At 36.7% G+C, this 20,233-nt stretch overlaps 1 protein-coding gene and 1 long non-coding RNA gene across 12 annotated transcripts in view; one reads left to right on the top strand and one right to left on the bottom strand.

Annotated features, from left to right (window-relative positions):
• The window catches only part of LOC105609765 (uncharacterized), a 49,854-nt gene extending 38,116 nt beyond the window's left edge, over nucleotides 1-11,738 (top strand). For 6 of the 11 annotated variants that reach the window (XR_009600980.1, XR_009600981.1, XR_006060110.2 and 3 more), the window contains 2 exons: nucleotides 8,971-9,028; nucleotides 9,828-11,738. This is a non-coding gene — a long non-coding RNA (uncharacterized LOC105609765). Of the gene's footprint in view, nucleotides 1-1,419; nucleotides 6,666-8,970; nucleotides 9,029-9,321; nucleotides 9,391-9,827 lie in introns of all 11 variants that reach the window. The other 5 variants (XR_009600988.1, XR_009600982.1, XR_009600983.1 and 2 more) reach the window with 4 other exon arrangements.
• Nucleotides 11,739-12,090: 352 nt separating this feature from the next.
• Nucleotides 12,091-20,233, bottom strand: part of COL25A1 (collagen type XXV alpha 1 chain) — a 497,004-nt gene continuing 488,861 nt past the window's right edge. Inside the window, exons 33-36 of the mRNA XM_060416804.1 lie at nucleotides 19,537-19,563; nucleotides 18,528-18,581; nucleotides 14,046-14,123; nucleotides 12,091-12,234 (exon numbers count right to left, since the gene is read on the bottom strand). Coding sequence (XP_060272787.1) covers nucleotides 12,136-12,234; nucleotides 14,046-14,123; nucleotides 18,528-18,581; nucleotides 19,537-19,563 — 258 coding nt within the window. The 3' untranslated portion in view covers nucleotides 12,091-12,135. The remainder of the gene's footprint in view (nucleotides 12,235-14,045; nucleotides 14,124-18,527; nucleotides 18,582-19,536; nucleotides 19,564-20,233) is intronic.

Raw genomic sequence — 20,233 nt, 5'->3', positions numbered from 1 at the left:
AAGAGCTGGCAAAAGAAAATGAGAAAGAAAAGCAGGAGATATACTGTTGGTGGGAATGTAAACCTCCATGGAGAACAGTATGGAGGTTCCTCAGAAAACCAAAAATAGAGCTACCATATGATTCAGGAATCCCACCCCTGGGTATGTGTCTGCTTAGTCGCTCAGTCATGTCCGACTCTCTGTGACCCCATGGACTGTAGCCCACCAGGCTCTTCTCTCCATGGGGATTTTCTAGGCAAGAATACTGCAATGGACTGCCATGCCCTCATCCAGGGGATCTTCGCAACCCAGGGACCAAACTGGGGTCTCCCACATTGCTGGTGGATGTTTGTACCATTTGAGCCACCAGGGAAGCCCCACAGAAAACTATAATTCAAAAAGATACATACAACACAGCAGCACTATTCACAAAAACCAAGACATGGAAGCAGCCTCAATGTCCATTGGCGGATGGATGGATGGAGAGCATGTGGTATATGTATGACGGATATAGAGCATGAGTAATGGAATATCACTCAGTCATAAAAAAGGATGAACTAATGCCACTTGCAGTGACATGCATGGACCTAGAGATTATCACCCTAAGCAAAGTAAGTCAGAAAAAGACAAGCGTCATAGGGTGTTGCTTATATGTGGAGTTTAAAATATGATACAAATGAAGATAACTATGAAACAGACTCGCAGACACAGAGAATAGGCTTGTGGTTTCCAAGGGGGAGGGGAGGGGATGGGGAAAAGAAGGACTGGGAGTTTGGGATTCGCAGACGCAAACTATTACAGATAGAATGGGTAACAACAAGGTCCCACGGGGTAGCACAGAGAATTATATTCACTATCCTGTGATAAACCACAATGGAAAAGAATGTATATATATGTGCATATTTAATCACTTTGTTATACAGCAGAAATTAATACAGCATTACAATTCAACTATACTTGAATAAAAATTTTTTTTTAATGTAGGAGAAAACAAGAGTGAAGGGACATAATATGGGAACTAAAGGAAAGAGTGTTTAAAAGGGTGGCAATGGTGTTCTTGCCTGGAGAATCCCATGGACAGAGGAACCTGGTGGGCTGCAGTCCATGGCTTCATAGAGTCAGACACGACTGAGCGACTAACACAGTCACCTGCATCGAATGGGCAAGAGAGATGAGGGCTCTTTCAGTGAGGACCTAAAAATAGCTGATGACTTAGAGAGGCAGTCAGTTACTCATTATTCAATACATTGATGTGATTACTAGGTGCTATATTCTAATCCCTGATCTGATGTGGTACAGGTAAGAATCAACTGAATATAAGGGAGTTTAATTCAAGATGGATGGTTCTGGAAGAAAAGTGAACTTGGAGGAGAAGCTCAGTATAGTTTTTACTATCTAATTAACAGAAAGTATGAGTCTTTTTTTTTTTTTTTTTGGCAGAAAATCACTGTAGCTAAGCACTAAGTTGAATGGTAGTGTGACAATACTGTAGAAAAGCAGAACAAAATTCTTCATGGACTGTGTTTAAATCAGAGAAGACAGACCACGGTGTTCGTGAATATCAATAAAGCTTTATAACAAAACAATTCATGACCATGTTTGGATTAATATTGTAATAATTACACACTTTTTACATTATGAAAATAAGTCATAAATAGTGTAAAAATAATTACGAAGATCAACTTCTCACAAACTAGGAACCCTGAAAACAAGTTAAAAAAGCAAATAAAAACAAATTAGAAACTGAACACAAGGCAGTTATCTCCAGGCTGCAAATCAAAAACCATTCATGTCTTTTGATTCAGTAATCTCAGCTGGAGAAATGATAGTGAAATGAAACAAGAAATCAAACAGGGAGAATTCAATCTTTCAATTATTTATACTATAAAGAAAAACAGGTTTGTGCCATATTTACAGTGGTAAGACACAACACATTCTTAGAATAATCAATTACATGAGACTGGCCCACAAAACATTAAGAAAAATATGCAGTGTAATGCTTGCCAAAATATTTTTTTTTTTTGCATTTTCTCTCATTTTGAATTTACGTGATTTTTTTGGCAATATAAAAATAGCTGCACATAGAGATGAACTTTAAAATGTAAAAAATACAAATAAAAATATATTTTCTAAAGGAAAATCAGATACATACATCTTTTAAAAATGTTATTAAATTGCATGAAACATTTACAACAGTATAAAGAATATTCACATAAATGTCAATAATATGTAAGACATTCTTTTGTGAATTCAATTTATTAATATTTCTGAGATATATGAGAATATCCACTGCATTTTGAGAAATGTTGGTACTTTGTTATCTGTAAATCAAATGTAATGGGTCAGGTTGAAAAAGTCTTCTTATTCCTCAAAGGACAGTTTTGTCAATAAGCAGCATAGGGTAACTTCTGCATTTAAATACATTAAAAAATGAGAAATGCCATTAAAATGTTTCAGTATTGAATTAGCAAAAACAAAATCCACTTAAAATTTAAGTTGTAAGGGTATCTCTGCTATGGCATATAGTAAATCCAGCTGATATGAAGCTGTTTCAACAAAAATGGGAAAGATTAGGGACTGAAGGTCTTTACATTCTAAAATAACTTAGCAGAATCATAACTGGTCAAGTATGTTAATTCCACTAGGAATGAATTGTTTTAACAGCCAGAATCACAGGTGACTGTTCTTAATCATTATTCTTAAGAATATAAGATTAAGTTGTTGTGGTTCTGACTTTTTAGAGATAGCAAGGTTTCTGTTTTGGTAAAAATTTTAAAAGTTCATTTTTGGTAATAGTAACTATTAATATAAATTCATTATCAAGAAGTAGAGAAAAACAAGATTTCAAATATCAATATCTGCATGTTCCTATGATCATTTATTAGGAGACATAAAAATATCACCCACCTTAACAAGCATTGCTTATTTCTGGGCAAGATAATATATAATGGTCAAAAAAACAGAATGAAATATTGTGTTAACTTTTTATGCTACAATAGAAACATTAAAAATAAAACTTTGGAAAATTAAGCATGTTTTCTAAGTGATAAAGACATGATACCAGTTAATTTTTCCATTAATTTGATCATGCTCATTTAATCATTTCCAAACTAGCAGAGAGGTGTATATATATATAGTAGACAAAGCATATATAGATTGAACTACTGGGTGAATCAGAGTTCTTACTGTCTCATCAGAACATCATGCACAAGGTTTAAGAACAGATCATTTTTGGTATAAATTAAAGATATTCTCATGTTTTCTATGAAATCAAATAAGAAAGAAAAACCTTTCATGACGGCTTTTCATAATGAAAATGAAAATTAGAAGAAAAATTTCAGCATATTTATGTGTCACGTACTGTATGTATATATGCAAATTTGTCTAATGTTGGTTTTGTCACTCAATCAAATTATATAAGCTAAAAGGTGAAAGTTGATAAAGGCATATGGTACAAGAAATGAACATGAGATAAGAGGATCCACAATCCAAATAAACACACATCATCTAAAGGTATGCTGTTTTGTTTTCTTTTACATTAAGAAAGACTGGTCATTGAACCATAATTATAGTAAATCCATAAACTTTAAAATTAAAATCACACACTAACAGTTTAGGAATGCTATTAAACAGAGAAATGAAATTATCCATAGTAGAACTGCATTTTTCATAAAGAAAGAGAAATACATTAGCACCAACATAAATGGAAAACAATTTAAAAGCTAAAACACATACCAATTTGACATTCTTAAAAGATGCTTATCAGAAATAGAACCTGATCTTGACTTATTTCCAATGTGTCTCTCATGTATTTTTTCTTAATCTTCTATCCAATGAGAAATTAAAAGAAAGAAAACTCAAAGAAAGATATGTATCTGCCAACACATGTATCAGCAGACACATTCATGAGTTCATTAGGCAATTACTTGAGGATTTTCTACGTTGATAACAAAATGGATGATTTAAAATATTTCAATAACAAAAGCTGAAAATTATGCATGATGGTTAAGACCTAGTAATTCCATGGAACAAAGAAGGACCACGGTCCTTTGGTTTTCCCCAAAGAAACAAATATATTGAAAGCTTACAGCTTCCTTTAATCATGGAATAAAAATTAATTTTGTCAAATCAGTTATAGAGCAAAACCTCAATATACACATAGGATAGAACAGTATTCTAAAGGGCTGTGTTTAAAAAATATATATATTTTTTGTACGTGAAATGTTTCTCTTTTGATGCTGAGGTATTCTCTTTTGAAGCTGTGCAAGTTTTAAATAGTGATCCATCTTGATTCCTCTTTCTGCTAGAGGAATAGAAAGAAAGATAGATAGGAAGAAATATAGCCACCAGATTTTTCTCGACACTACTGTTTGTTTTCCTAAAGAGATTGTAGCTTTACCCGCTTTAGTTCATTTTTCCAAACCATTTAAGACAAATTGTTTCAGACATTGAAAAAACACCATATCCTAGCCAGCTCATCCAAGAGATGGGTAGAAAATGCCCTCTTTTGTTTGAAAAATGCTAAATTGGTTTCGGAGTGTGGAATGTTACTAGAAATGTTACCAATTTGATTGATAGATTCGTTCAAACATCTTTCAATTCTCCAAAACGTAATCGGAACAAAAAGAAGGCATTTTGTATAACTGAGCATTTGGTTATATAATCTGAAAGAGATCATAAAGATCTTAGGATCCCTGTTTTACAAGCGTATCTTAACTCTTGTCACCAGAAGCCAATAATGAGGTAATTTCCCCTCTGCTGGTGAAAACCTATACATGAAACCAGGAAATTTCCCACAAAACAGCCCGAAACGAGAAATTATATTGTCCAATGGGTTGAAAGAGTGACTGCTCATTCATGATGTTCCTCCTAACGTAACCCTTCCACTAGAACACGTCATTTCAAAACACGCTAGCAACTCTTTACTGTGCAAAGAAATGCTCAGTCTAATACAATTAGGTAACTTTTGAGCAAGTAGTTGAAAAAATACTCCTAATGGCAACTATATTTCACAGCTTTCTGAGATCTCAGATTTGGTCTGTGCATAAGATAAACATTTAGAAATATAAAAAAGATAAAAGAAATCTAAATATAGATACAACTTAGATCTAAATAGAACTACAAGAAATAGAAATGAGTTAATACTGTCAAATGTGACCAAATCTTGACTTTATCTTAACTGATAATCACTATGTATGTTATATTCATCCTACAAAAAAAGTCAAAAAGTACTGAAAAATGGCTTAACTTTAATGCTTTACAATGACTGAACTGAAAGTGGAGCTTCTTTTATATTCTCCTCAATTATTCAGAACAAGAGAGAAGTTAGCAAAAGCTCATCTGGACCGTTGATGTACCAAGTTGCAAGGCTTTGAAGACAAAAAAAAAAAAAAAATGTTCAAAGTAAATGTGACTAAAGCTGAAAAATAAAGTTTCCTGAATATTCCTGGGACTAAAAGAAAAAAGTATTAAAAAGAATGGAAAATATCTTTCTTTTTCTAGAAGTTTGTAGAAAATGTTTAGCGTGGGTTGGATCTTGGATGGGAGCAAGCTCTCACATCAGCTTCTGTAGACAGTGTAGGGTGAGCTCTCCTACATCTTCAGGAAAGGTTGTCTCATCCACCCTCTTCCTGGGATTTGTGATTTCTTCAGCAACCCAAACTTTGGTGAGATGTACACATGCTTTGTCTTCAGGAACAGGGACTGCCATTCCAAGAACCTCCTACCCCAAAGAAGTGCTGTATGCCTCTGTCATTTTCCAAATGCACCCATTTTAACACTTGCTGGAATTTGGTTTATTAAAAAAGAAAAAGTCCACTATTCTGGGTGCCTGCCTTTTTGTAAACCTCTTTTCTACTTGGTCACATGAGAGAGCGCAGGAGGCTGAACCAATTCTCTATCTTTTGTCTTCACTGCCAACGGCAGCCCAAGGAAAACTGGTGTCAGCAACTAGCTCAGCCCCTGGACGTTTTAACCAAGGAGGCCACATGAGCCCACAATACTGGAAGCTGAAGATCTGTAGCTGGGACCGCAGCGCCCGTAAAATACAAGACCATTTTGTGTGTGCTCTCCGCCACCTTATCACTTTTTGGCAATAAGCCATGGTGTAACCCCCTTGAGATGACAAAAGAAATAAAAGGTCCGTTGTGATCAAATGACTCATCACGCAGCATGCTAGCATCTGAAGGTGCACAGCAAGCAGGCTTGGCACACAATCATGCTCTTTTAGTCAGTTTCAATGGGTGTTGTGGGTATGAAGAGCAAAGGTGAGGAGGGCTGTGATGATAAACTCTAAAATCAGTCAGTATAGTACATTTTCATAGCTTTGAGTTCATATTTGGTCACAATTTCATGTAAACTATCTCATGGTGCTTTTTGCCCATGCAATTAACAAGCCCAAGGTAAGAAAATAGCAAGAACAATCGATTTCTATCACTGGGTCCATATAAATACATATCTTCACATAAGATAAAGAGATACTGATCTATATTTTCTGCAGGCTTCTTACTGGTTTCACATCTTGCCCGATTTTAGATGTAAGGGAAGAAAAGATGGATACGTGTACTACAGCAAACAGGAAGAAGCAGCTACATGTAAACATATCTCAGACTTGTACAATCTGCAATCCAATTTCAACTATAAATATAAAAAGTGGACCATTATATACACAACGTCATGCTCGGAAGGTTAGATTCATCACTGCAGGAAAACAAACAACAAAAAAGAGAAATATAGAGAATTAGTAGTTTAGGATAAAAATTCCCAGTTGGCTTTTATTTTAAGAAAACTGGTAGAACCCTGAATAGAAGTTGCTTTGTTTTGTTTTAATCAATGAGCCAATTGATATGTCCTATACATTACTTTTCTAAAACTTATCAAACATTTTACCCTAGGTTCAACCCACATTTTTATTTTGCTACTGAGAAGTCTGTGGGAAGTGTTTTGTCTCAGTAACTATTCTGGGAAAGCAGAAAATTAGAATTTTATCACAGACACACCATAATTAAAATACATGTTCTATGTGTGGCTTATGTAATCATCTCCAAGCATTAAAACACAAGTGCAATGGCACTGCTTATTTCCCTGACACTCAACTCTAACACTCTACTGCCCTTGTTCTTATTTCCTTTTTCCGGCCCTGCCCTGCTGTGAAGGGCGTGCAGGACTGACCTCTGTTGTCAAGTCTTCAAGCTGTATGACAGGTTCTATTGTGATCTAAAGATCTAGAAATGTCCGGTTCCTTGTTCTGGGCGGCAGCCATAATTACTAAGGTTGCCCTGGAGCTGAAGTTTTAAGTCTGAGAGAATAGAAGAACAAAAGTCTTTGAGGTATAACTTGTAGAGCAGATCTTGGTGACAAACTTGACTTTTTCTCAAATAAAAATCAGTGAGAAAAGTAGAATGTCCAGAGAAGGACAATGATAAAGATCTCTCATCTCCCCATCACAATGGTGACTCATCCTCAGTCATCTTTCATTTCACTAATTAAAAATATTTGCTTTTTTCTCTCCAGTAAAAATAGATGCTGGGGCTGGGTACTCTGTGATCTTTAGCAATAAAGTTCACTTAGTGTTACACACATCATGCTAAGGCCAGAGAATGTGTACAGGAAGTAGTATTCTTTTCTCCACACTCCCACTCATCTCAAATTTCAAACAAAAACATTTTTTGAGAAACCAATGTTTTGTAAATAGTCTCAAGAATTTTAAAGATCCTTTTTCCCCCATCAGATTTTAAAACTTAAGAAATCGGTCACCTTACTTTAGGAAGATTCTGTTGCAAGCCTGCCCTATCTGAAAAAACAAAATCTCATGAAACATTTAAAAATGTGAAGGCTATAGGTATTTTTCCTATGAAGTGGTTTATAATCTCTGGATAAAGACAGATGATAACTTTAATAGCTTGTAAGGATTTTCTGAACCATGAGTTCTGCCTTTTACTCACTGTATGAATTGCAATGTGAATTGATACGTCATTATTCTCCAAATACAGATAACTGAACTATATCTAGAAAGAAAAGAAATTTAAATAAAGATCAAATAGTTTTACATGAAAAAAATTCTTATTGAGAGTAACATAAAAACAATAAGAAAGGAAAGGAAAGGAAAGTCGTTCAGTCGTGTCCAACTCTTTGTGACCCCATGGACTGTAGCCTACCAGGCTCCTCTGTCCATGGGATTTTCCAGGCAAGAATACTGGAGTGGATTGCTATTTCCTTCTCCAGGGGATCTTCCCGACCCAAGGATCGAACCCAGGTCTCCTGCATTGTAGACAGACACTTTACCGTCTAAGCCACCGGGGAGGGAATAAAAAAACAAAACAATAGGACTTGTTCGTTAATCACAGTGCTTTCTACTGTGGCTACAATCTGAATTTTCAGTCAAACATTTATCACTGTGTCTAGAGACTGTGTGTGTGCTCAGTCATATCTGACTCTTTGTGACCCCATGGACTGTAGCCCACCAGGCTCCTCTGCCTGGGATTTTCCAGGCAAGAATACTGGAGCAGGTTGCCATTTCTCGATCCAGGAGACTACTAAACTTAATATTCAAAAAGGTGGTCCACTAAAACAGGACTAAGTAACCTACTGGCCTTCTTTTAATAATATCACTTCTAATAATATCACTTCTTTTAATAATATCACTTAAAAATTAATTTGATTTGACCAACAGCATATTTGAGATGGCTAAATTGACCACAGAAGAAATTTTAGAACATTTCACTTTTCTAATTGTTTTTTTAATTGAAGTACTGTTGGTTTACAATGTTGTGCCAACTTCTGCTGTTACAGCAAAGTGGCTCAATTTCACCCATGCATACACTTTTTAAAAAATATTCTTTTCCATTATGGCTTATCCCAGGAGATTGTTCTATATCCCAGGAGGATACAGTTCTTGTGTTATATAGTAGGACCTTGTTTATCCATTCTAAATTGAATAGTTTGCCCCTACCAACCCCATCTAATTGTTTTCTTTCTCTCTTTTTGGTGCAGGAAGATGTTGGGAGAGGATGATCACAACGGTTTGCATTTGATTGTGTTGGGGAATGTGGTAAGCAATACTGAAGCTTTATCACTGAGTTATTCTCTTTTTTACCATTTAAAAACTTTATTGAAGTCTAATTGATTTAAATGTTGTATATATTCTTTATACAAAGAGAGGCTAGATTTAGGAGAGCGTTAATCTTATATAGTATATAATCTGTGGAAAAATAAGTACCTAAAAGGGAAATTTCTGATTTTCTGAGCAACTCACATTAGCTCATAAAATGGTCTGGCCATTTTATGAACCCACAAGATGATGAATCCTTTGCTTGTTGCCATTATTTTTATGCCTCACAAAAGGGACATGGTTCAGAAGAGGCTGAAAATGACATGAAGCCAAGTTCTGAGTAGCATCAGAGGCTGAATAAGGTAGGCCTTTCACATCTCCCTCCATGTAAAGTGTTTGGATGACTGGATTAAAAAATCATGACAGGATCAGATTACAGGGCCAAGGTTAAAGAGCAGACGGTAATTCCAGCTCAGGATGGTATTAAAAATTCTGAGAACAGGGGTTATGGCGATTAAAGGATAGTTCCCTCAGGTGAAGACTATGGTGACAGGCTCATCTTCCCAAGAACCAGCTGACCTCCAAAGTGAGGGAGCTAGTGGTCTGACAGGCTGAAAGTGGAGTATGGGAAGCTACTGAATAAATGACCGGGAGAGAAGGGTTTTCTTTCCCTGGCCAAGGGGGTGTGAAAGTAGTTAAGCAAGAGAGGGAGTTTCACAGGATCTCCTCACCAATAGAGTTGATGAGATGAGAGGTAAATAAGAGTCCTGTCTCTCCGTGTCTCTCTGCCTTCCTACAGTTTTGCCTGTGAAGCCTGCCAGTCAAAAACGCCTGAAAAATGATAAACAACAAGGTTCTACAGTATAGCACAGGGAATTATATTCAATATTTTGCAAAGGGAAAGAATATGAAAAAGAATATGTGAATAACTGAATCACTGCTGTACAGAAGGAATGAACACAATATTATACACTAAATTAACTATACTTCAATACATTTTTTAAAAAATGACTGAATAAGCCACAAGTGTTAGAGGAAAAAATTCAAAATGGTAAAAGTGCATGTATACTTCCCTCTGGTTCCAAATAGGAAAAGGAGTACATCAAGGCTGTATATTGTCACCCTGCTTATTTAACTTCTATGCAGAGTACATCATGGGAAACACTGGACTGGAAGAAACACAAGCTAGAATCAAGATTGTCGGGAGAACTATCAATAACTTCAAATATGCAGATGACATCACCCTTATGGCAGAAAGTGAAGAGGAACTCAAAAGCCTCTTAATGAAAGTGAAAGAGGAGAGTGAAAAAGGTGGCTTAAAGGTCAACATTCAGAAAACTAAGATCATGGCAGCTGGTCCCATCACTTCATGGGAAATAGATGGGGAAACAGTGGAAACAGTGTCAGAGTTTATTTTTTTGGGCTCCAAAATCACTGCAGATGGTGACTGCAGCCATGAAATTAAAAGACGCTTACTCCTTGGAAGGAAAGTTATGACCAACCTAGATAGCATATTCAAAAGCAGAGACATTACTTTGCCAACAAAGGGCTGTCTAGTCAAGGCTATGGTTTTTCCAGTGGTCATGTATGGATGTGAGAGTTGGACTGTGAAGAAGGCTGAGTGCCAAAGAATTGATGCTTTTGAACTGTGGTGTGGGAGAAGAATCTTGAGAGTCCCTTGGACTGCAAGGAGATCCAACCAGTCCATCCTAAAGGAGATCAGCCCTGGGATTTCTTTGGAAGGAATGATGCTAAAGCTGAAACTCCAGTACTTTGGCCATCTCATGTGAAGAGTTGACTCATTGGAAGACTCTGATGCTGGGAGGAATTGGGGGCAGGAGGAGAAGGGGACGACAGAGGATGAGATGGCTGGATGGCATCACTGACTCGATGGACGTGAGACTGAGGGAACCCCGGGAGTTGGTGATGGACAGGGAGGCCTGGCGTGCTTCGATTGGTGGGGTCACAAAGAGTCGGACACGACTGAGCAACTGAACTGAACTGAACTGATACTTCCCTCAGCTCATTTTCACATCAGTGGAATTCCTTTAACCTTAGGTAGCATACGCACAGTGCTTTATGCTGAGGTTTGCACCATTACAGTGTAAAGGTTTGGTATTCTCTGAACAGCACAGCACACAGATCTCTTCCCTCCTCAAAGCTCTGCCACTGCTTTCCACTGTCTACTTCTAGTTCTGTCATATACTAGGTCTGTGCCCTTGGAAGTTACTTAACTTTTCTGAATTTCATTTCCCTCATCAGCATCACTGAGGTTACTAACACTCTGTGCTGTTTGCCCAGTTGTGCCACCAGGCTCCTCTGTCCATGGGATTTGCCCAGCAAGAATACTGGAGCCAGGTGCCATTTTCTCCTCCAGGGGATCTTCCTGACCCAAGGATGGAACCTGCATCTCCTGCCAATGTTGACAGGTGGATTCTTTGCCACTGAGTCACGTGGAAAGCCCAGTGATACCCTACAGGATTATGATGAGGATTAAATAAAATGATGTCACCTATATGAAAGGGCTTATCACACAGCCTTTGTACACAGGTTCTCTATGAAGAATAAGTTCCCTTCTCTACTGAATACACACACACAGTGACTATGGGTAGCCACATGTAGAGTCTAGAGCAAACTGCTATCATAAAGTATATCAACTTAAATATAACCATATTCTCCTAAATAAATTAAGGCATCTTTGAAGAAAAAATCATTCTTACATTTTCTGCTTTCTCAGCTTTGTGACTAATATTGATCGACAGGGTTCTACCATGTATTTGCATATTTTATCTAAGTAATTGAGTATAAATAGAAAAGGAATCACAATTAAGAATAATTTTAAACCATAGGAGGAAAAGGAACTTGGCACAAGCAAACCATTGTCAAGATGCACTGCCCCTTTCCATTCTGAAGAAAAGATTAAATAGGGAGAGGTCTAAATTACAGTGTTTGCTAGGTACTATTTTCACTTATCCATTTAGAAATAAGTCAGTAGTAAACACCATCAAAAGGTATTCCAAAGATGGAATCTTTTGCTTTTTAATACCCATATACAATTCCAGGAATGTCAAATTAAAAAAAAAAAAATCTGTTCTAAATGGAAAGGGCTAGGCCAGGTAAAGAAAAAGGGAGAGTGTTTCTTCTAGATATAACTCCGGAATGCCTACCTTTTGCCAACAGCCAGGCATGGGTAATCCATCTGGCCCCTATTTTAAAAAGAAGAATAAAAATTCCTCAGCTTCCACAAAAGTGATCATACTTCATAATTAATAATCTCCAAGACTTAAAAATGGATTTATAGCTGTTAGGTGGCTTTAGTCATAGGCATCTTTTATCCACCCCGAATAGACTACCTAACACTAGTTAAAATGAAGAAAATTCAAATGTTTTCCAAAGTGAGTACACATTTGCAAATAAATAAAATATAAAAATATTTATCCTTAACGTTGAACAATGATTTGTAAAACCTAGTGGTCTACTTAGTTATATCTTTAGATAATAAATCTGTACTATTTCTCTTAATTTCATTAAAATGCATTTTATAATTATCTTTATTCAATAAATGAAAATAACTTCTCTTCCTGATCACTATGTTTTATGGCTAAATGCACAATAATGATGAGTAATCAGTTATGAACCATTTCTATCTGAAGTTTATAGCTCTTCACATGGTGTATTTTTCAACTTTTCTAGATTGAAGCAGAAAAAATAGAACATTGAATTGATTGGATTAAAAGATAAGTAGTGTCTATATCTTTATAGTAAAATCTTATCCAAAGTCTTTGTCAATTTTTTAATTGAAATTCTTCAGGAGCCAATTAACAAGACCTGAATAAACAAAAGATTCTTAAATGCTGCAAAATTTATTTTCACTTAAGGTGTAAGCACTCTTCAGATACAAATGATATAAATAAGGCAAGAAGAACTGACATACTATGAAACATGCTTGTGTTTTCTCCCAGCAAAATGATTGTAAAATATTATTTATTGTCAATATCAAGCAAACAAAATAAAAGACTGGGCACATCATATTGAAATCTTCTAACTGTAATTATTTACTGAATAAAAATTTCTTCTATTATGCAATCTCTTAAAAGACTTGAGAAGCATAAATTTATCTTTAAAGAATCATGCTTAGTACTTAAGAATAATATAAGAACATGCAGACCAAATATAACCATCAACACAATCATAATGTTTTCCTTTACACCTCAGAAAGTCAGAATATACTTTTTAATTGTTAAAAAAAAAAAACCTTAAAATGACTTTATATTTGGGAAAAAATCGGTAATGCCAGATTGGTACAAGGAGAAGGATCACCCAGTAGAATTTTAGATTTTAGTGTAGGAAGGATTTTGAGTCCATGCCAAATGGAGGTAGGGAAGATCTTTCTACTTTAGGAAAGTGAGTTTCAAAAGGAGAGGCCATTAAATTGAAAAGGTTATGTGGCAAAGAAGAAGATATGGGCTACAGACTATTATCACATTTAGAAGCTTCAAGAAGTTTGGTTTTCGTCTCTACGGTCTCTTAACATCATTCCCTCAAACTGGTTAAATCTTGACCACAGAAGCTTAACTTTGTAGGTTTGGCCTTATTTACAGCCTGACAGAAATTTAGTGGAAGTGGCAAAAATGCCTTTATTTCTTTTAAAGAAAAAAAAATAACTTTAGGGGAAAAACCCAAAGTTACAGCCTAGCTGTACCTTTACTTTTTCTTAAATGTACTTTTAACATCATCTTGAAATAGTTACGGGATAAATTGACATTCCCCAGAACACAGACATGGCGGCCATGTCAGCGGTGAGAACAATGTCAGGAGGTTAGTTTGCAGTCACCGACTGAAACACATGCTTGCTCCCTTGACTCTGCAGAGTCGCTGAAGGAGCTATTCATGCACATGCACGTGATGTGTTTACATGGAAAGCTTGCTCTGGCAGTGCCACTTTACACTGAGAGGGATGAATACGTAATAAACAAGGGAATGGCATGCAGGGTGGTAGGAAAGAGAAATACTGTACCAATTGGCAAGGGGCATCCAGCCCATCCAGGCCAGGCTGGCCTGGCTCCCCTTTTTCCCCCTTAACGCCACGGAATCCCTGTTTGTAAAGATTAACTCATAACGTTACTAAACAGAAGAAATCACTTGAGCACAAATCCTGCTAAAGAAATAACCACGGTAACAAAAGACTGGGAGAGGAGCAACTCTGAAGGGAAAGGTAACAGCCAGCAAAGCTGGACAAAAGAAAACAGATCTTGATGTGGTCTTATAACCAGGGCTTGTCTGGGCACCTGCACCTGCTCTGGGGAGCGGGAGGAAAGAGTCCCGGTTCCTCCTCTGATCCTGCATTCACTCCCTGGATGCACACCAATCCTTGATTGCTGAGAAACCCAAGAAGAGCTGGTGGCCAGAGGCAAGGGGTGGCACACACCAGGAAAACCCGAGGGACTTTACAGTCTATGTTAAAAGACCCCAATCAGGAGAGTGGATACATGTATGTGTACGGGTGGGTCACTTTGCTGTCCACCTGGAAGTATCACAGCATTGTTAATCGGCTATGCTCCCATAACAAAATAAAATGCTTTTTGTTTTTTGAAAAAAGACCCAATCAGAACTGTACTGGTACGGCCCCTGCAGCTTGCTCCTCTCCCAGCTCAGCCTCCACATGGGACACCTGGAGACGGTTGACAAGTCAGACATACCAACGGGCACGGTGCATCTAATCCAGGAGCACCCTGTTCTCCTTTCTCCCCTTTAGGCCCCTTTTTGCCTTTCTTTCCCTTTTCCCCCTGTGGATACAAGGGTTTAAATAAAAGACAGTTTTTATTTGGGGTGGGGGGAAGTAATGGTGATTCAAAAGATGGTTTAGCCAGTGAAAGTCTGGAAGGGCATTTACCACCGTTTTCTGGTTTAGATAAGGCATGACGTTATGAAACACCAGACTTTTAGCGTGGCGGTGGATTCTGGGGAGTGAAATACAAGATTTCATTAAAAAGACTCAGCAAGATGAAAGAAGAACTCAAAAGCTGACACATCAGAAAGGAGGATCAGTGCTGACTTAGACCCAATGCCAGGGTCCTTGTGAATGAGGTGTTCCCGCCACCGCTCCGGTGAAGATGGCAGATACCAAGTGTATTGAAGTCAGCCGGTGGCAGGGGAAGTTGAGAGGAATAATGGAAACTTTCACAGCCAATTTGCAGTACCTACCAACTTCCCCGCCCCACCCCCCAATCCTATAAGAGATGAGAGCTATATGAGCCAGAGGAAAAGGAAAAAATATTAACAGCTTGTATCTTTTTGAAATGTATCCAACTTTATGACATCATTTTTTGTAGCTCTCATTTAATCATAGTGTGTTAAAAAGATACTTCTTTCTTTTAACATTCTTTTTAAGGAAACTAAAAACAAATACTTCCCTTATTGAGTCAGGTAAATAAATTTTAAAAGTGCTAAGATTTCTTAGCAATGTCAGTTGGAGAAACAGACTTATTTAAAACTTATTAAAAACCAAGAGATGTTTTTAAATTCACACTTATTGACGTCATGCCAGGTATTCACAATGGTAAATGGGTTTCCAGCTTACTCACAAGATAACAAAAGCAAAAAAAAAAAAAAAAAGTTTTGTTCCAGAGGGGAAAAGCAGTTTGGATTCAGTTGAGCTAATATTAAAAATGAGGTAGGCAGGATAATTACATAGTGGGAATGTAGCCATGGGAATTAGTATTTAGGAATCAAGGTAAAGGCTGTGGAAGTCTGCATGGATCACAGGGATGGAGGAATTAAGGAAAGGAGGCAAAAGGAGGCGAAGGAAGGAATGTACCTCAGCTGTTTCATATTAACATGAATATCTCTGCATATTTATAGATAAGAAGCTGGTGCAGTGCAGAATACAAAATACTATGCAATACACATTTAAATGAGTGTATTCATTCTGCAATCAGGATGACAGATACAGTAAATCTGAATAATTTCAGAAGCAAAACAGCATCAATATTCAAAGACATATACATAACAGATATAGATGAGATATGCATTCAAATTAATGCATTCATTCTGACTGTGTGAGTGAAACTCCACATTGATCTCCTGTGTGCCAAAAAGATTGCATCAGAAGGCTCAGAATCAAAACCAGTTGGGTTTCTCTAATATCGGAGAAAGAGAAATTCTGTGTGGTTTAGTTGATCACAATCAAAAACAAAGACTCGAGATGCCAGGGTGAAATGAAATGAAAGCAGGTGTGATAGGAAGTACGATGGGAGGAGCTTTGGGCGTAAATTGCTCACTCATGCAAGATGCATCAACACTCTTCTTCAGCAAATAACATCAGTTCTGTGACATAATATTGATTTAGACTTATTTGGGAGGCAGTGGACTCCTCTTCACATAGGTGTGACTGACACCAGGTGTGCTGGGTGTTATTAATTTAGGACTCCATCCCTTCTTTGATTGATTAATCAACTCAGATTAATCATTCAATGAAAAAGCATTGTCATATGAATGCTGACTTTAACAGGCTCAGGGAGTCATTTTTTAACAATATTTTAGTGACCCTCAAGCTTTATGGAAAACAGATACTATTGTAGAGAATAATGTGTCAGTGTTATTATTAATCAGCATAGTTTTGCAACTATGTCTTTGTGGGTATGAATAAATAGGGGCTCTTGCTAATTTTATCTCTGCTGTCAAAGAATGATATACATAAAGTGCTCACATTTGGATCTAATTTCCTAAGTATGAAACTTCTAATAATGGAATCTGAAGTACAGAAATACTTTTGTATTGAGTGATTAACATTATTCTGAGGATTAAATTTGTAGCTTTAGGTTTTCACAAGTTATAATACTGGTAATTTCTTCTTTGTTTAAAAGATCATTAGAATGAATATCTTCATAATGCTAACATTATTTTGAGTGGATAAAGTTTTAGACTCATACAATCCATTAGGTAAGTATAAAATAAATGCCTATAATCTTGAAGGCACACACACACCTTGGGCCCAAAGCTTTTACCTCAAAACATGTATATTTTATAGTTACAATTTACAGTTCAGAATGAAAGAACTTTTTTATGCCTCAGTTTCCTTGCCTATGAAATGGGGACAATGATAACACCAGCCTTAGGGGGTTGTTAGGAAGATTAAAAGACTCTCATATGTAAAGCTCCAGGAAAAATACAAAAACACATCAATAAATGTGATGATATTGACAATGATGATGGTGATGTTTTATATAACCACTCACATGCGCTTTCCTAGTAGTGGGAAGCTCAGTATTGTTTAAGGCCCAAAGAATACACAGAAGGCTTAATATCCTTTTTGGGGCAACTCTCATTTGGCCTTGCTTTTTAACATCTATGAACTTCACTGTTAAAGAGAATTTATAGGGTTGTGAAAATAGTGTATTAAGTAGAGCATAAATCAATCTGAGAACTGTGTGTGTGTGTTCATTCAGTCATGTCCTACTCTTTGCGACCCCATGGACTGTAGCCTGACAGGCTCCTCTGTCCAGGGTATTTTCCAGGCAAGAATACTGGAGTGAGTTGCTATTTCTTCCTCCAGGGGATCTTCCTGACCCAGGGATCGAACCTGTGTCTCCTGCATATCCTGCCAATACTGGAAGGCTGATTCTTTACCACTGAGCCACCTGGGAAGCCCAATCTGAGAAAGAGAATTGGTTTAAATTTGAACCGTGAAAGTACAATTTCAGCCACTTTAAGATTTTCATTATTCTATAGAGGTTTCTTTTTTTTCCCCTCTTCTTCATCTGTGTCATATATATATATATATATGTATGTATGTATAACTATTCCTCAAAGAACAAAAAGTGGTTTAAAATAGCCATAATCCAAACTTTGTTTCCAGACATAAACAAATATGATATTGGCTCCTTATCTATCTTGAGATAGAACCTAAAAACCAATCTCATAAAATACTCTAATATCTTCATTTAAAATGTCTGCAGTGTTTGCAGGCAATAAGTCCTGGTCCCTGTGTACTGGTCTCAGAAACAATGCTTGTCATCCATTTTCCAATTTAAAAAATCAAGATACAGGACATATCCTGTCTCTACAGGGAATGCTGTGGAGACTCATTTATCAGCACCTCATTTGGTGCTGGCTTTACAGGCTTAGGTGAGCTCTGCCAGAAGACTGTTGCAGATTTCTGCTATTTAATATTATTAATGTAATAAATGCCTGCCCCTCATTTTTGACACCTCCTGGAAACTTCAGTTTTTCAACTAATTGGTGTCAGGTAGTCCAAAAAATTGTAGCCTGGTTTTCTGGGGATTATAATTCTTTTCTTCTACACTAACAGTGCCCTTATTTCTTTCAGTGTAGCCTTCTTTATTTCTCTGTGAAGACCTGGTTTATTAGATCAGACATCTGTGTTTTTGGAGCACAGGATGGAGAAAGATGAGATGTATGAGAGAATCACACAGCTTGAACAGCAAAGCAGACAGAAGCAGAAAAATCAAACAGGCACATGCTAGGTTGGAGAGGTCACCTTTTCCCCCTTCTCTCCCAGGTCACCCTTCTCGCCTCGTGGACCAGGGAAACCCTACAGGATAAAAAGCAAACCAAAAAGATCTATTGATGTAACTGTGGCAAAACCATACTGAAAGAAACAAGATTTAATGTTTCTGAACACAAGTATAAAGAAACATGGCATGGCCCCAAATCTCAAAACTTAGATGGGTAAAGTAGTACTTGGAAATAACAGTTTCCTAACACCTGAAGTATCTATAAACAAAGGGTTTCTTGCTGCTTCTCCAAAGAAATACACAGTGGAGAGAATATTAGGACCCTAGTTCGAATCCTGGCAAGTTCTTGGATTTGTGTGGCTGTGGGCAAATCACTCACTTCAGTATTTTAGTCCTTTGACCATAAAATGAAGTTAATACTTACTACACAACTGCCAATGTGAGCATTAAACTTGAAGACGTATATAAAGTACCAGAATGATGTCTGTACACAACAGGTGCCTGATACACAATTACTACTATCACTTTTGCTACTGCTGTTGTTCACATAATACAGGACGAGCAGTAAACACTTTAAGAGGGATTGACTTTAACATTATTTTTAGAGAATTATGTTACTATAAGATATATAGGGACTTGAATGCTAAAAAGAAAAATACTGTATAACAGCTTTAAAAATAAACATATCATTTCCCTAAGGGTAGCATGTAAAAGACGTTTCAATTTTATGCATATTTTAAAATAAGTGGTTCAGCCACAGATGTTGAGTGTCTCTCATTTGGGAAAGTATTTTGGAGTATATCAACTGTCAGTTATTAATTTTATACCAAAATAATTATGGTCTTTGCCTCCATGGCTATCTCATGCAGACACTAGTCATAGGTTTCATATTGCTGTCCATATGCAAAGCAATATATGCTTATGCGTAACTATGTGCACAGAAAAAAATTAGAACTATTCTTGCTGTGATTGACGATGGAGACCATCAGCATCTATTATAATGGGGAGATGTTTATTGTATGTTTTACTTACATCAAGACCAGGCTCTCCATCTTTCCCCTGCCAAAGAACCATAGTAGCTACATTAGTGTTCCTAAGTTTCACGAATAGGTTATTGTTCTATTTAAGGCTGCCCGGACATGCAACACGAGTATTAAAACAACTAATTCAGAAAAGTGAAAAAATCCTCTATTAATTAGTAATGCAAATTTCTTTCACTAAATCAAGTGAACTGATTGTTAATGTTGCAATTAAGGGTCATGAACATGTTTTATTATGTATCAGGTTAAATAGTGTGATATTTTGCTGAAGTTTAATTCTTGGTATCCAAGTTATTTATCTAGGAGTAAGTCAAAAGCAAAAATACTGTTTAGTTGATTTAAAAACACACAAGCACTAATAGAAGATGCAAATCATAATTACTTTACTTTGACAGCTTAATAAATTATAAGTGAGAAAAGAATATGAAAACTGTTTGTTAAATACAGCTTTAATTTGTCTCGATGTGCACCTTGTCTATAAATATTGAGGGTGTGAAGCTCACAATTTAAAAACTGTTTGTAGATGAATGGTCCCCTATCCATTCACCCGTGTGGAGCAGATTTTCTGGGCAATGACCAGGGTCATACAATAGATCCACCCAAAAGTTGCTGAGAAGATGCTTGATTCCATCAATTAGATTTTGAAATCTATTTCAAAATCGTCATCTCTTTTAGCACTCAAATAATCA

The sequence above is a fragment of the Ovis aries genome, chromosome 6, assembly GCF_016772045.2.
Source record: "Ovis aries strain OAR_USU_Benz2616 breed Rambouillet chromosome 6, ARS-UI_Ramb_v3.0, whole genome shotgun sequence".
NCBI classification, from domain to species: Eukaryota; Metazoa; Chordata; class Mammalia; order Artiodactyla; family Bovidae; genus Ovis; species Ovis aries.
This window is presented reverse-complemented; position numbering and strand designations above follow the sequence as displayed.